The 14,793-nt window shown below is 36.6% G+C and overlaps 1 protein-coding gene across 5 annotated transcripts in view; it reads right to left on the bottom strand.

Annotated features, from left to right (window-relative positions):
* SPAG9 (sperm associated antigen 9) overlaps positions 1 to 14,793 on the bottom strand; it is a 154,313-nt gene that overhangs the window by 102,908 nt on the left and 36,612 nt on the right. For 4 of the 5 annotated variants that reach the window (XM_068531565.1, XM_068531566.1, XM_068531568.1 and 1 more), the window contains exon 2: positions 7,470 to 7,590. In XM_068531565.1, the coding sequence (XP_068387666.1) occupies positions 7,470 to 7,590 (121 nt within the window). Of the gene's footprint in view, positions 1 to 751; positions 817 to 7,469; positions 7,591 to 14,793 lie in introns of those variants that run through there. The other variant, XM_068531570.1, reaches the window with a different exon arrangement.

Genomic DNA, 14,793 nt, shown 5'->3' with positions numbered 1-14,793 from the left:
AACCTCTCACTCCTTTCTTAAAATACTTACATTAGTACAACAACACAGTCAATGGACTCAAGTTTTCTCAAGGCCTAAGTCACATGAGATGGTATAGTGTTTAACTGAAAAGTACCTTTAAGTGCTGGGAAGAGCCTTATCTTCAAAGCCCTGAATGCCACCCAGTAATCAGTAAGGGGAAAAGAAAAGAGAAGTAGAAGGGAAGGGAAAGTTGGGAAAGAAAGGCCCACCTGGGCAAAGATGGTAGACATCCCCCAAAACCTCAAGTATCATAAAGTTAACCTATACCTATACTGTTGTATTATACCTGAAATGTTTAAACAAGAAAAAATCGTTTCTTGTTTAATAGTTCCCATGTGAACCCAAACCTCAAAATGATCTCAGGAAAAATCCTAAAATCATATGATTTTACTCAAACTAGCTGCAACCTGAGATTAACTTGAAATAAACAAGATTCTGCTCATCCTTCCTATCCCCAAGCAACAGATAATCTGCCAATTTTTTTAAGCTAATATTCTAGGGAGAAAAAAAAATCAAACAAATCAAGGCACTGAAAACTATAAGGCGGTAGGGGGAAAGATAAAAGAAGACTCAAAAGACTAATTCAAAATGTTCCCCTTATAATAGCTAATGAAGATACTTCAGCCTCATTTTAAATGCTCTTTCTTTCCATTCATCTTTCCAAAGAGCAAGAGGATATGATTAAGGCAGGAAGAGCCACCTGCTCTACCTGCTCAAAATCAGAGCTTACCTCCTTAGATTGATGGCCTTTGCCAAGTTTGGAACACCTTCCATCTCTGTTGTCTTCTGCCCCATCAGACTGCTGATAGGCCTATGGGGGGAAGAAAGAGAAACAGACCTTCTAGAATGCCATATCCAACTTGTTATTTGCCTTCTCAAAAGGAATCATCAGTTCTTACTAATCGAGGAAGGCAGATAATCCAACTGCTACTTGGCCTCAGAAGATTGACATTGGTCTTCCAGAAGCTTTCCTTAAACAATTTAGCATCAAACGTCTCAACAGGTAAGCAAGAATCAAGTGCTCACTTAAGAGCAAATAAACCACAAACACAACCACATCAAAACAGCAATAAAAACCTCTGCTCTGCCAACTAAGTCCTTCACCATGTCCCTAAACTTAAAAAGATTTTTCAGACAGACATTATATGCCACCTAAAGTCTATGTAGGGAGAGTCCATGCTTTCCCTCAGCACATATTCCTATGTATCACCTTCATGGTCAAGAAATACTTCCTCATGATCAACCAAAAACAACAAATTCATTTTCTCTGATTTAATCTTCCAAATTTACAAAAAAACAACTTGGTATCTTCCTTACTCATTCCTTTATGTTTGAAGAATAACCAAATCACTCATGTTTATTCTGTTCTCTTAAGCTAAATCACCATCAACCCTTTAACTCTTACTCATACAATTAATTTTCCGTGAAACCTTTAGTTCTAGATATTAATTATGAACTACAACCTTAAGTTTCTCAATAAATAACACTAGATTACAGAAATGAACAGTCCAAATACAGATAATAAAACATAAAACAGATCTGAAGACCACATAGATATTACCTAATGAAGCAGAAGTAACAAAATGTTAGTGTTTGCATAAATTATCTTGTGCCTAATTATCTGCTTTCCCTCTCATACACAAGCTCTTTAAAAAAAAATCCTTGGACTTCCCTGGTGGCACAGTGGTTAAGAATCTGCCTGCCAATGCAGGGGACACGGGTTCGAGCCCTGGTCCGGGAAGATCCCACATGCCGCGGAGCAACTAAGCCCATGTGCCACAACTACTGAGCCTGCGCTCTAGAGCCCGTGAGCCACAACTACTGAGCCCACGTGCCACAACTACTGAAGCCCACGTGCCTAGAGCCCGTGCTCCACAACAAGAGACGCCACCGCAATGAGAAGCCCGCGCACTGCAAGGAAGAGTAGCCCCCGCTCGCAGCAACTAGAGAAAGCCCACACGCAGCAACAAAGACACAACGCAGCCAAAAATAAATAAATAAATAAAATTTTTAAAAAAATCCTTACATAAAGTTTATTAAATATACAGATATTCTTAATATCACAAAGATATTAGATTCAAGTTAAATGAACTAAAAAACTAACTTTCTATATAACAAATTTTATTTTTGTAACTTTTTAAAATAAGGAGATATAAATCTGAATCTCCTAAAGCTGCCTTAATAAGAAGTATGCTTTCAACAAAAATATAAATCATCAGTTGTCTACCTTCATCATTCTAAAAATAATGTAGAAAGGGACTGCCTCTTGACAAGATAAAATTAAAATGAAAGAAGTAACCTATTACAGTATTGTGGAAATTCTGAGAGTATTAACATTCTTTGCCAATTGCAAAGTACAGTAAAGGAGCTAATAAAGCTTTTTATTGGTCTGAAGGTATTTTTTTAAATAACTTAAAAAATAATGACAGAAAATATTTAGGCCCTCTCAACTATTAACTTTGGTGTGAAGCTATACCTGTTAACTGAAAAAGATTATTTTTCTTCTGTGTTGTGAAAATTCTCAATTTATCAACCACATCACTAACACAGCCCTTGCTTATAAATAACTCCCAAATCTGAAGTATGTTTTAAGCAATTTATTCCTTTAAAATTAAAAACATGTTTATGATTATACTACCTTCCCATTATTTTCCATCTAATGGTGTGCTAATTCTTATGACTAAAAAGGAGAGTTTTCCTTCCAATAATGTGTTTCAAGGTAAAGGCTTGAAGGTGTTTTATTAGACTAACATCTATACTAAGTTTAAAAAGCAAGTGAATGTTATATGGGAGATGGGAAGTGTAGAAAAGTCAGAGTATAAAACTCTACCACAAATATCTTCAGGTGTCAAAAATATTTTTCCATTTAACTTATTTATTTGGCTGCGTTGGGTCTTCATCGCTGCTTGCGGGCTTTCTCTAGTTGCAGCGAGCGGGGGTTACTCTTCGTTCCGGTGCTCAGGCTTCTCACTGTGGCGGCTTCTCTTGTTGCAGAGCACGGGCTCTAGGCGCACAGGCTTCAGTAGTTGTGGCACACGGGCTTAGCTGCTCCGCGGCATGTGGCATCTTCCCAGACCACGGCTCGAACCCGTGTCCCCTGTATTGGCAGGCGGATTCTTAACCACTGAGCCACTAGGGAAGTCCCCACTTAATTTTTAAAAATGTGTTTTCATTCAAAGGAAGAAAGGGCAGATTCGGATATTATTTAAGTAGCTTAAAATCACTGCCATCTAAATCTTGCCATCTTCTCCACAATTCAAGGAAAAGGTCATCTCTTATAAACTCAAGTAGCTTGAGGGCAACAGAATTTTCCCAAGAGAAAATCAAATAAATAATAAATGGTTCTACATCACCTCTGGGTGCTAATATGTTGTAAATAATGATTCAAATTCAAAAGTTATGATAAATAATGTGGAATTTGCTACTAATTCTTCCTTCTCCAATTCTGCTCACATAAAAAATGACCAAACACTACTAAATACCAAGAACCACTACAATGTTCATATTCCTTGCCCTACTTCTGTAACTATATCCTAAGAAAATTACCAAAAAGGGCAATCTACATGTGTGAAAAAATATTCACTGTAATATGATTCACTACACTGGAAAAAATGTCCAACCAACCAACAGAAATTTTTTGAGTCTTTTAAAAAATTCGCCTGTATTTATTTTTACCAATTCATTCATTCCTTAATTCCACAAAGGATTTGAGATAGTTTACAAGAACATATCTTAACAATTCACTATATATGTATAAAATGTGGAACAGGAAAACAACAATTTAAATATGCCACCCAAGTAAGGCCCAAACCAGTTGTTATGGTTGTACTTCAAAATTTGTTCTGAGTTTCTGAGTAGCCAAGTTAAAAAACCAAAGTAGCCATTAAATAATTCTCACTAGAGAAAAGGAGGAAGCACAGTTCCTCAGGGAAAACAAGAATTGTTAATAGACGGCATAGCTTCTGGATGATAAGTGTTGACACACATTTAAAAAATAAAGATTATACAATAAGGAAAATACTTATGATAATGTTAAAGGAAAGATGCAAAATTATATATACACTCTGCAGTGATATAAAAGCATGGTACATATGGAAAAGACGAGACAGTCATACACATAACCTTTTTCCCCACAAAACTATGATTTCTTTGACTGTAATGACCATATCATATTCTTCTGTGCCAAAACCATGCCTAGAGGCTGAATGCTAGGCAGATAGTAGTAGTTTTTTTATTTTTAACATAGTAAAATGTCTGTATTTACTTAAGATAGTATTTGGCTTACAAGAACAGAAATAATCAGTATATAACAGAAATAATGAATATAAAAAGTATTTTCTGATGAAGAACTCATTGCTGCCACACTATGAATGGCAAGGTTGATTGCTTACACCTTACACAGCTGAAAAGCACTAAAGGCCTCAATCCACAACTTCCTTATTCCACTCCACATATATTTCAGATTCTTCCTTAAGCCTTACAAGATGTTAACTACCAAGAAGTATTACTATTATACCCAGATAAGGAACAATATGTGGCCTTTTAAAAATTGCTTTATTTATGTTGGAAAAGCCAAAATAATTCTTATGTAGTTCAAATTTTGAAAAGAGAGCAACCAGAAATCTCCAAAATCAAACATGACCATAAAATTATAACAAATTTTTTATATCATCAAAAATTTTAAAATCATACCACAACAACCTGATAGATTCCATACTATTAAAAGCTGTCAAGTGTGTTCTTTAATTCAGTTCCTATTTCTTGACTTTTTCTTGCTTCTCAAATAGCAAGTAACTACAACCAAAATTTCCCCTTTTAACATAAGACGTAGTCCCAAAGCAGAACTTGGACTTTCATTGTGGCTACTTTTTAAAAGGGATATGTGCCCTAAAACACATCAATCAGAACTGACAGTCTTTTAAAGTTAGACTCTAACATATTTATAAAAACAAACATGGAAATTGGACGATATTGTTATCATACAGCACTCAAAAAATAGCACTAAACACAAAAAACTGCATGCATCCTTCCTCTCTATAGGTATCATCATCAGTAATTTCTTTGGCCTTAAATGCTTATTTAAATACAGATGTTCAGAACACTAAAAAACACATTTAAAACATTTAAAAAGTTAAAAAAAAATGTTGGGTTACAATAAATCTAATAAAAATCACTATACAGTCTTAAAAAACCAAAATTACAATATTAAAGTCCAGATATTCTGTATCCTATCATACAAAAAAAGAATTAATATACTCTGACATACATTCATTTAAATATATTTTCATCTTTTTAAAAAACATATTCCCAGTCCCGTTTTTCCAATAGGATAGGGCACTGATGATACTTAAAGATTACCTCCTACTACAACCTTTTTAAAAAATAAAGGGGCTTTCTTTGATTCATATTGGCGATCTGGGGAAGGGAAAACTAAGGCGGTAAAATGAAAAAAGTCAAACTATTTCCACCAACCCCCCACAATTTTTTTCAGATGTTTAAAATGTGGTAAAATAAAGACTCAGAAGAAAATTTTTAGACATATTTAGATTTCATATTATATTCATTTAGAAAAAAATAGAAGAGCGAGGAAAACAATTAGATGGAAAAGAGAAAAAGATGCCAAGGTATCAAAAGAGAAGGGAGTAAGTTCCAAAGCATAAATAAAAGGAGACTCATTATAGCCTTAGCTCATGGACCAAGAGATTTTCAGCTTTGTGCATCTCAATGGTCAATTCTGATTAACCACAGTTTTAAGTTCTTTAACTGTTACTCAGACAACAAGATTTATTTCAAAATGGAATAGCAGGGGGGAAAAGGGGGATAGCAGACATCCAGAGGGAGAAATTCTTGAAAGAATATTATATTAATAACAAAAATAAAGTTCTCATATCAAATATAGCTCAAGACCATATCCAATACTTGGTGAGTAATTTACTCATCCCTTCCATAGAGAATTATCAATTATTTTTAAATGACACCTTATTTTTAAAAAATTATTTTGAATTAAAATAGGAAACATGGTAATCAGTACTTCTGAGAGAGAAATGAGAGAATGGACACCAAAGAACATGACAATTCCAAAAAAGGTAGGTATGACTCATTGGACTGGATAACGATCTTAATTTAAAAAGCTACTATATCAAGTACAAGGTAATTCTTCCTTTAATATTTTCCTATCATAGAAGCAGATTATTTAGAGCATCAAAAGATTCTAGACAAGGAGTTCCTTTCTAAGTCAAAAGAAAATTTCCTTATCCAAAACTTGATACTCCTCAGAAGTCAAGAGGTAAACGTACTTGGTACTAGAATGAGGTTGGTTCTGTCACAACTGCACCTTCAGTGCTTTGTTCTAAAATACTATATAGTCCCTGATATGAAAACGCAATCAAGTTAAGATTCACTGTTAACAAAGGAAGGGTACAGCACTCTAGGTATCTACAAGCCTAAAAGAACAAAGACATGACACATGGCTCGTTTTGTCTCACTCTGGTGGCATTCCATTACCAAATATCCATTGGCTCCCTTCTATGACATCTGCTTAATAGCCATTTGAGTTCTCCTTGAATTCTAGAATGCCAAAACTCCAGATTCCCAGTGATTCTAGGTTTAGCTCTATTGGACTCTTCCAGAGTCCTAAAGGGAGCAGCCAGTTATCATACACACTCTAAGCCTGGTAGTGAAGGTTATCCTTCATGAATGCCAGTCCTTTTACAGCAGGTGTCACTATGTAACGTTCATGGGTGGTATGGGAAGAGTAACTGCAGGCCATCTAGAAGTTTACAATCCTGGGAGGGAAAACTGGAGAGTGATCTGCCTGAATCAAACATGAAAATATGCCATAAAGTTTCTTTTTTGAATTTTGACTTAATTAGGTCCACTTTCATTAGACAAAAAGGGGAAGAAGTCCTTGGAATTTGAAACAATAACTATTTTTGAATCAAGAATATATGAAATTATATTAAAAATGAAATGATTCTGAAAAACGTCATTCTATTTCCCTAAATGTCCTCAGTTTTCCATTAGAAAGGAATGAAAAAGAATTCAGTAAATTTCTTATACATACTTCAAAGCTAAAGTTTCTCTTATATTTTTAAATTTCAAAGCAACACAGAAACCAACGGAACTTTGTGTAACTGACCAAAATTTGAAGAAATGATTCACATGTACACACCCCAGAATCCTGCACAATGGATACAGCGTAATATTAACTACTATACAATGTAAGCTACAAACAAAAGCTGAGAGCTAAATTGAAGAAGAGAGTCCTATAGGTGTCTGACTTAGTAATTTCTGCAGACGTGGGTACCACATGAAAATGTGAACAATAAAGAATAAACCAAGCTCCCAGGTCTCACTCTTCAGTGTGGGGTGACAATTCCAAGCATATATTTGGAACCGTAGTCAAATGTCAGGATGAGTCATTCCACTCTTTAACATCTTTTACTTACTCTGGTCAGCATAGTTTTTGGCCTTGAGTTCAAGTTGTCTTGTTTGAGATTCTAAAGATTCCACTCTGGTCTGTAAATCCTTTTTTTCCTGTTCTTGAGAGTCTTCAAATTCAATGAATTTCTAATAAAGAAAAAAAATACATTATTTTCATTAGATAAATGAAAAATTTTTAACATTATAAACCCGTGTTTCTTGGTATCAAGAATCACAACTAGGCATTAACTACTCAAGAAGATCTCAGAATCATGAACTTAGGTTGATTTTTAGTTTCTCTAGAAAAATTAAGGTTTAGGGGACTTCCCTGGTGATCCAGTGGTTGAGACTCCATGTTTCCACTGCAGGGGACACGGGTTCGATCCCTGGTCAAGGGAACTAAGATCCTACATGCTGCACAGCACAGTCAAAAAATTTAAAAAAAAAAAAAAAGTAATAATTAAGGTTTAAAATCTCCAAATATAGAAGGCAAAAGATGACAAAATAATATTTATGAAAGTGTCTCCAAATATAGAAGGCAAAAGATGACAAAATAATATTTATGAAAGTGTTTCCACTTCATTATAATAGGCATTCCAAAGAAAATACATAGAGATTGGTTCAAGATGGCAGAGTAGAAGGACGTGCTCTCACTCCCTCTTACAAGAACACCAGAATCACAACTAACTGCTGAACAATCATCGACAGGAAGACACTGGAACTCACCAAAAAAGATACCCCACATCCAAAGACAAAGGAGAAGCCACAATGAGACGGTAGGAGGGGCAAAATCACAATAAAATCAAACCCCATAACTGCTGGCTGGGTGACTCACAAACTGGAGAACACTTATACCACAGAAGTCCACCCACTGGAGTGAAGGTTCTGAGCCCCACGTCAGGCTTCCCAATCTGGTGGTCCGGCAATGGAGGAGGAATTCCTAGAGAATCAGACTTTGAAGGCTAGAGGGATTTGATTGCAGGACTTCGACAGGACTGGGGGAAACAGAGACTCCACTCTTGGAGGGCACACACAAAGTAGTGTGCTCGTCGGGACCCAGGGGAAGGAGCAGTGACCCCATAGGAGACTGAACCAGACCTACCTGCTAGTGTTGGAGGGTCTCCTGCAGAGGCGGGAGGTGGCTGTGTGTCACCGTGAGGACAAGGACACTGGCAGCAGGAGTTCTGGGAAGTACTTCTTGGCGTGAGCCCTCCCAGAGTCTGCCATTAGCCCCACCAAAGAGCCCGGGTATGCTCCAGTGTTCAGTCGCCTCAGGCCAAACAACCAACAGGGAGGAAACCCAGCCCCACCCATCAGCAAACAAGTGGATTAAAGTTTTACTGAGCTCTGCCCATCAAAGCAACAGCCAGCTCTACCAACCACCACTCCCTCCCATCAGGAAACCTGCACAAGCCTCTTTGATAGCCTCATCCACTAGAGGGCAGACAGCAGAAGCAAGAAGAACTACAATCCTGCAGCCTGTGGAACAGAAACCACATTCACAGAAAGACAGACAAGATGAAAAGGCGGAGGGCTATGTACCAGATGAAGGAACAAGAGAAAACCCCAGAAAAACAACTAAATGAAGTGGAGATAGGCAACCTTCCAGAAAAAGAATTCAGAATAATGATAGTGAAGATGATCCAGGACCTCGGAAAATGAATGAAGGCAAAGTTCAAGAAGATTCAAGAAATGTTTAACAAAGATCTAGAAGAATTAAAGAACAAACAAGCAGAGATGAACAACACAATAACTGAAATGAAAAATACACTAGAAGGAATCAATAGCAGAATAACTGAGGCAGAAGAACGGATAAGTGACCTGGAAGACAGAATGGTGGAATTCACTGCTGCAGAACAGAATAAAGAAAAAAGAATGAAAAGAAATGAAGACAGGGCTTCCCTGGTGGTGCAGTGGTTGAGAATCCGCCTGCCAATGCAGGGGACACGGGTTTGAGCCCTGGTCTGGGAAGATCCCACATGCCGTGGAGAAACTGGGCCCGTGAGCCACACTACTGAGCCTGCGCGTCTGGAGCCTGTGCTCCGCAACAAGAGAGACCGCAATAGTGAGAGGCCCGCGCACCGCGATGAAGAGTGGTCCCCGCTCGCCGCAACTAGAGAAAGCCCTCGCACAGAAACGAAGACCCAACACAGCCAAAAATAAATAAATAAATAAATAAATTTATTTTTTAAAAAAAGAAAAAGAAATGAAGACAGCCTAAGAGACCTCGGGGACAACATTAAACGCAACAACATTCGCATTATAGGGGTCCCAGAAGGAGAAGAGAGAGAGGAAGGACCAGAGAAAATATTTGAAGAGATTATAGTCGAAAACTTCCCTAACATGGGAAAGGACATAGCCACCCAGGAAATAGTCCAGGAAGTGCAGAGAGACCCATACAGGATAAACCCAAGGAGAAACACGTCGAGACACAAGGTAATCAAATTGGCAAAAATTAAAGACAAAGAAAAATTATTGAAAGCAGCAAGGGAAAAACGACAAATAACATACAAGGGAACTCCCATAAGGTTAACAGCTGATTTCTCAGCAGAAACTCTACAAGCCAGAAGGGAGTGGCATGATATACTTAAAGTGATGAAAGGGAAGAACCTACAACCAAGATTACTCTACCCGGCAAGGATCTCATTCAGATTCAATGGAGAAATCAAAAGCTTTACAGACAAGCAAAAGCTAAGAGAATTCAGCACCACGAAACCAGCTCTACAACAAATGTTAAAGGAACTTCTCTAAGTGGGAAACACAAGAGAAGAAAAGGACCTACAATAACAAACCCAAAACAATTAAGAAAATGGTAGTAGGAACATACACATCGATAATTACCTTAAACGTGAATGGATTAAATGCTCCCACCAAAAGACACAGGCTGGCTGAATGGATACAAAAACAAGACCCATATATATGCTGTCTACAAGAGACCCACTTTAGACGTAGGGAAACATTCAGACTGAAACTGAGGGGATGGAAAAAGATATTCCATGCAAATGGAAATCAAAAGAAAGCTGGAGTAGCAATATTCATATCAGATAAAATAGACTTTAAAATAAAGAATGTTCCAAGAGACAAGGAAGGACACTACATAATGATCAAGGGATCAATCCAGGAAGAAGATATAACAATTATAAATATATATGCACCCAACATAGGAGCACCTCAATACATAAGGCAACTGCTAACAGCTCTGAAAGAGGAAATCGACAATAACACAATAATAGTGGGGGACTTTAACACCTCACTAACACCATTGGACAGATCATCCAAACAGAAAATTAATAAGGAAACATAAGCTTTAAATGACACAATAGACCAGATAGATTTAATTGATATTTATAGGACGTTCCATCCAAAAACAGCAGATTACACTTTCTTCTCAAGTGTTCATGGAACATTCTCCAGGATAGATCATATCTTGGGTCACAGATCAAGCCTCAGTAAATTTAAGAAAATTGAAATCATATCAAGCATCTTTTCTGACCACAACGCTATGAGATTAGAAATGAATTAAAAATGTAAAAAGGACAAACACATGGAGGCTTAACAATACGTTACTAAATAACCAAGAGATCACTGAAGAAATCAAACAGGAAATCGAAAAATACCTAGAGACAAATGACAATGAAAACACGATGATCCAAAACCTACAGGATGCAGCAAAAGTAGTTCTAAGAGGGAAGTTTATAGCTATACAAGCCTACCTCACGAAACAAGAAACAGCTCAAATAAACAATCTAACCTTACACCTAAAGGAACCAGACAAAGAAGAACAAACAAAACCCAAAGTTAGCAGAAGGAAAAAAATCATAAAGATCAGAGCAAAAATAAATGAAATAGAAACAAAGAAAACAATAGCAAAGATCAATAAAACTAAAAGCTGGTTCTTTGAGAAGATAAACACACTTGATAAACCATCAGCCAGACTCATCAAGAAAAAGAGAGGACTCAAATCAATAAAATTAGAAATGAAAAAGGAGAAGTTACAACAGACACCACAGAAATACAAAGCATCCTAAGAGACTACTACGAGCAACTCTATGCCAATACCAGGGACAACCTGGAAGAAATGGACAAATTTTTAGAAAGGTATATAACCTTCGAAGACTGAACCAAGAAGAAACAGAAAATATAAACAGACCAATCACAAGTAATGAAATTGAAACTGTGATTAAAAATCTTCCAACAAACAGAAGTCCAGGACCAGATGGCTTCACAGGTGAATTCTATCAAACATTTAGAGAAGAGCTAACACCCATCCTTCTCAAACTCTTCCAAAAAATTGCAGAGAAAGGAAAACTCACAAACTCATCCTATGAGGCCACCATCATCCTGATAACAAAACCAGACGAAGATACTACAAAAAAAGAAAATTACAGACCAATATCACTGATGAATATAGATGCAAAAATTCTCAACAAAATACTAGCAAACAGAATCCAACAACACATTAAAAGGATCATACACCATGATCAAGTGGGATTTATCCCAGGGATGCAAGGATTCTTCAATATACGCAAATCAATCAATGTGATACACCATATTAACAAATTGAAGAATAAAAACCATATGATCATCTCAATAGATGCAGAAAAAGCTTTTGACAAAATTCAACACCAATTTATGATAAAAACTCTCCAGAAAGTGGGCATAGAGGGAACCTACCTCAACATAATAAAGGCCATATATGACAAACCCACAGCAAACATCATTCTCAATGGTGAAAAACTGAAAGCATTTCCTCTAAAATCAGGAAAAAGACAACGATGTCCACTCTCACCACTATTATTCAACATAGTTTTGGAAGTCCTAGCCACGGCACTCAGAGATGAAAAAGAAATAAAAGGAATACAAGTTGGAAACGAAGTAAAACTGTCACTGTTTGCAGATTACATGATACTATACATAGAGAATCCTAAAGATGCCACCAGAAAACTACTAGAGCTAATCAATGAATTTGGTAAAGTTGCAGGATACAAAATTGATGCACAGAAATCTCTTGCATTCCTATTCACTAATGATGAAAAATCTGAAAGAGAAATTATGGAAACACTCCCATTTACCATTGCAACAAAAAGAATAAAATACCTAGGAATAATCTACCTAGGGAGACAGAAGATCTGTATGCAGAAAAGTATAAGACACTGATGAAAGAAATTAAAGATGATACCAACAGATGGAGAGATATACCATGTTCTCGGATTGGAAGAATCAATATTATGAAAATGACTATACTACCCAAAGCAATCTACAGATTCACTGCAATCCCTATCAAATTACCAATGGCAGTTTTCACAGAACTAGAACAAAAAATCTTAAAATTTGTATGGAGACACAAAAGACCCCGAATAGCCAAAGCAGTCTTGAGGGAGAAAAACGGAGCTGGAGGAATCAGACTCCCTGACTTCAGACTATACTACAAAGCTACAGTAATCAAGACAATATGGTACTGGCACAAAAACAGAAATATAGATCAATGGAACAGGATAGAAAGCCCAGAGATAAACCCATGCACCTATGGTCAACTAATCTATGACAAGGAGGCAAGGATATACAATGGAGAAAAGACAGTCTCTTCAATAAGTGGTGCTGGGAAAACTGGACAGCTACATGTAAAAGAATGAAAATAGAACACTCTCTAACACCATACACAAAAATAAACTCAAAATGGATTAGAGACCTAAATGTAAGACTGGACACCATAAAACTCTTGGAGGAAAACATAGGAAGAACACTCTTTGACATAAATCACAGCAAGATCTTTTTTGACCCACCTCCTACAGTAATGGAAATAAAAACGAAAATAAACAAATGGGACCTCATGAAACTTCAAAGCTTTTGCACAGCAAAGGAAACCATAAACAAGAAGAAAAGACAACCCTCAGAATGGGAGAAAATATTTGCAAACGAATCAACGGACAAAGTATTATTCTCCAAAATATATAAACAGCTCATGCAGCTCAATATTAAAAAAACAAACAAACCAATCAAAAAATGGGCAGAAGACCTAAATAGACATTTCTCCAAAGAGGACATACAGATGGCCAAGAAGCACATGAAAAGCTGCTCAACATCACTAATTATTAGAGAAATGCAAATCAAAACTACAATGAGGTATCACCTCTCACCAGTTAGAATGGGCATCATCAGAAAATCTACAAACAACAAATGCTGGAGAGGGTGTGGAGAAAAGGGAACCCTCTTGCACTGTTGGTGGGAATGTAAACTGGTACAGCCACTATGGAGAACAGTATGGAGGTTCCTTAAACTAAAAATAGAATTACCATATGACCCAGCAATCCCACTACTGGGCATATGCCCAGAGAAAACCATAATTCAAAAAGACACATGTACCCCAATGTTCATTGCTGTGCTATTTACAATAGCCAGGTCATGGAAGCAACCTAAATGCCCATCGACAGACAAATGGATAAAGACAATGTGGTACATATATGCAATAGAATATTACTTAGCCATAAAAAGGAATGAAACCGGGTCATTTGTTGAGACGTGGATGGCTCTAGAGACTGTCATACAGAGTGAAGTAAGTCAGAAAGAGAAAAACAAATATCATATATTAACACATATATGTGGAACCTAGAAAAATGGTACAGATGAACCGGTTTGCAGGGCAGAAATAGAGACACAGATGTAGAGAACAAAAGTATGGACACCAAGCGGGGAAAGCAGCGGGGGGGTGAGGGCGGTGGTGTGATGAATTGGGAGACTGGGATTGACATGTATACACTGATGTATATAAAATGGATGACTAATAAGAACCTGCTGTATAAAAAAATAAATATAATTAAATTTTTTAAAAAGCAGAATTACTGTTAAAAAAAAAAAAAAATACCTACTCCAAATATATAAATCCTTTAACTTAACTAGTATACTTACATATTCATCTGAGTTCAATACATAATTTTTTACATAATTTTGTATATAATATGTAAAAGAGAAAACTAAAGGATGGAATATCAATAAATATATTTAAACGATTATTTGATTAATGAACAGTCTTCTAAATTACCTGAACCATGTGCTAGAAATATCTCCACCAATCAAATTTAATTTACTAAAATCACTCTCATCATGGAGAGATTATCAATAAATCTCAGTCTTCATCTTGTTTTTTAAATTGTTTTATCTGCATCATTTGACAACTGATCACTCGCTCCTCCTTAAAACTTTTTTTTCTCCCAATTGGGTTTTTTCCTTGTTTTCCTTCCACTTTGCTGGCTGCTCCTTCTTGGTCTTTGTTTGTTCTTCCTCTTGTCCCCACCTTCTTAACACTGGCAAGCTCAGTCCCTGGACAACTCTTTCTCTTCGTTGTTTATTCTT

The sequence above is a fragment of the Eschrichtius robustus genome, chromosome 20, assembly GCF_028021215.1.
Source record: "Eschrichtius robustus isolate mEscRob2 chromosome 20, mEscRob2.pri, whole genome shotgun sequence".
NCBI classification, from domain to species: domain Eukaryota; kingdom Metazoa; phylum Chordata; class Mammalia; order Artiodactyla; family Eschrichtiidae; genus Eschrichtius; species Eschrichtius robustus.
The sequence above is the reverse complement of the archived record's forward strand: the minus strand, read 5'-3'. Positions and strand labels throughout refer to the sequence as shown.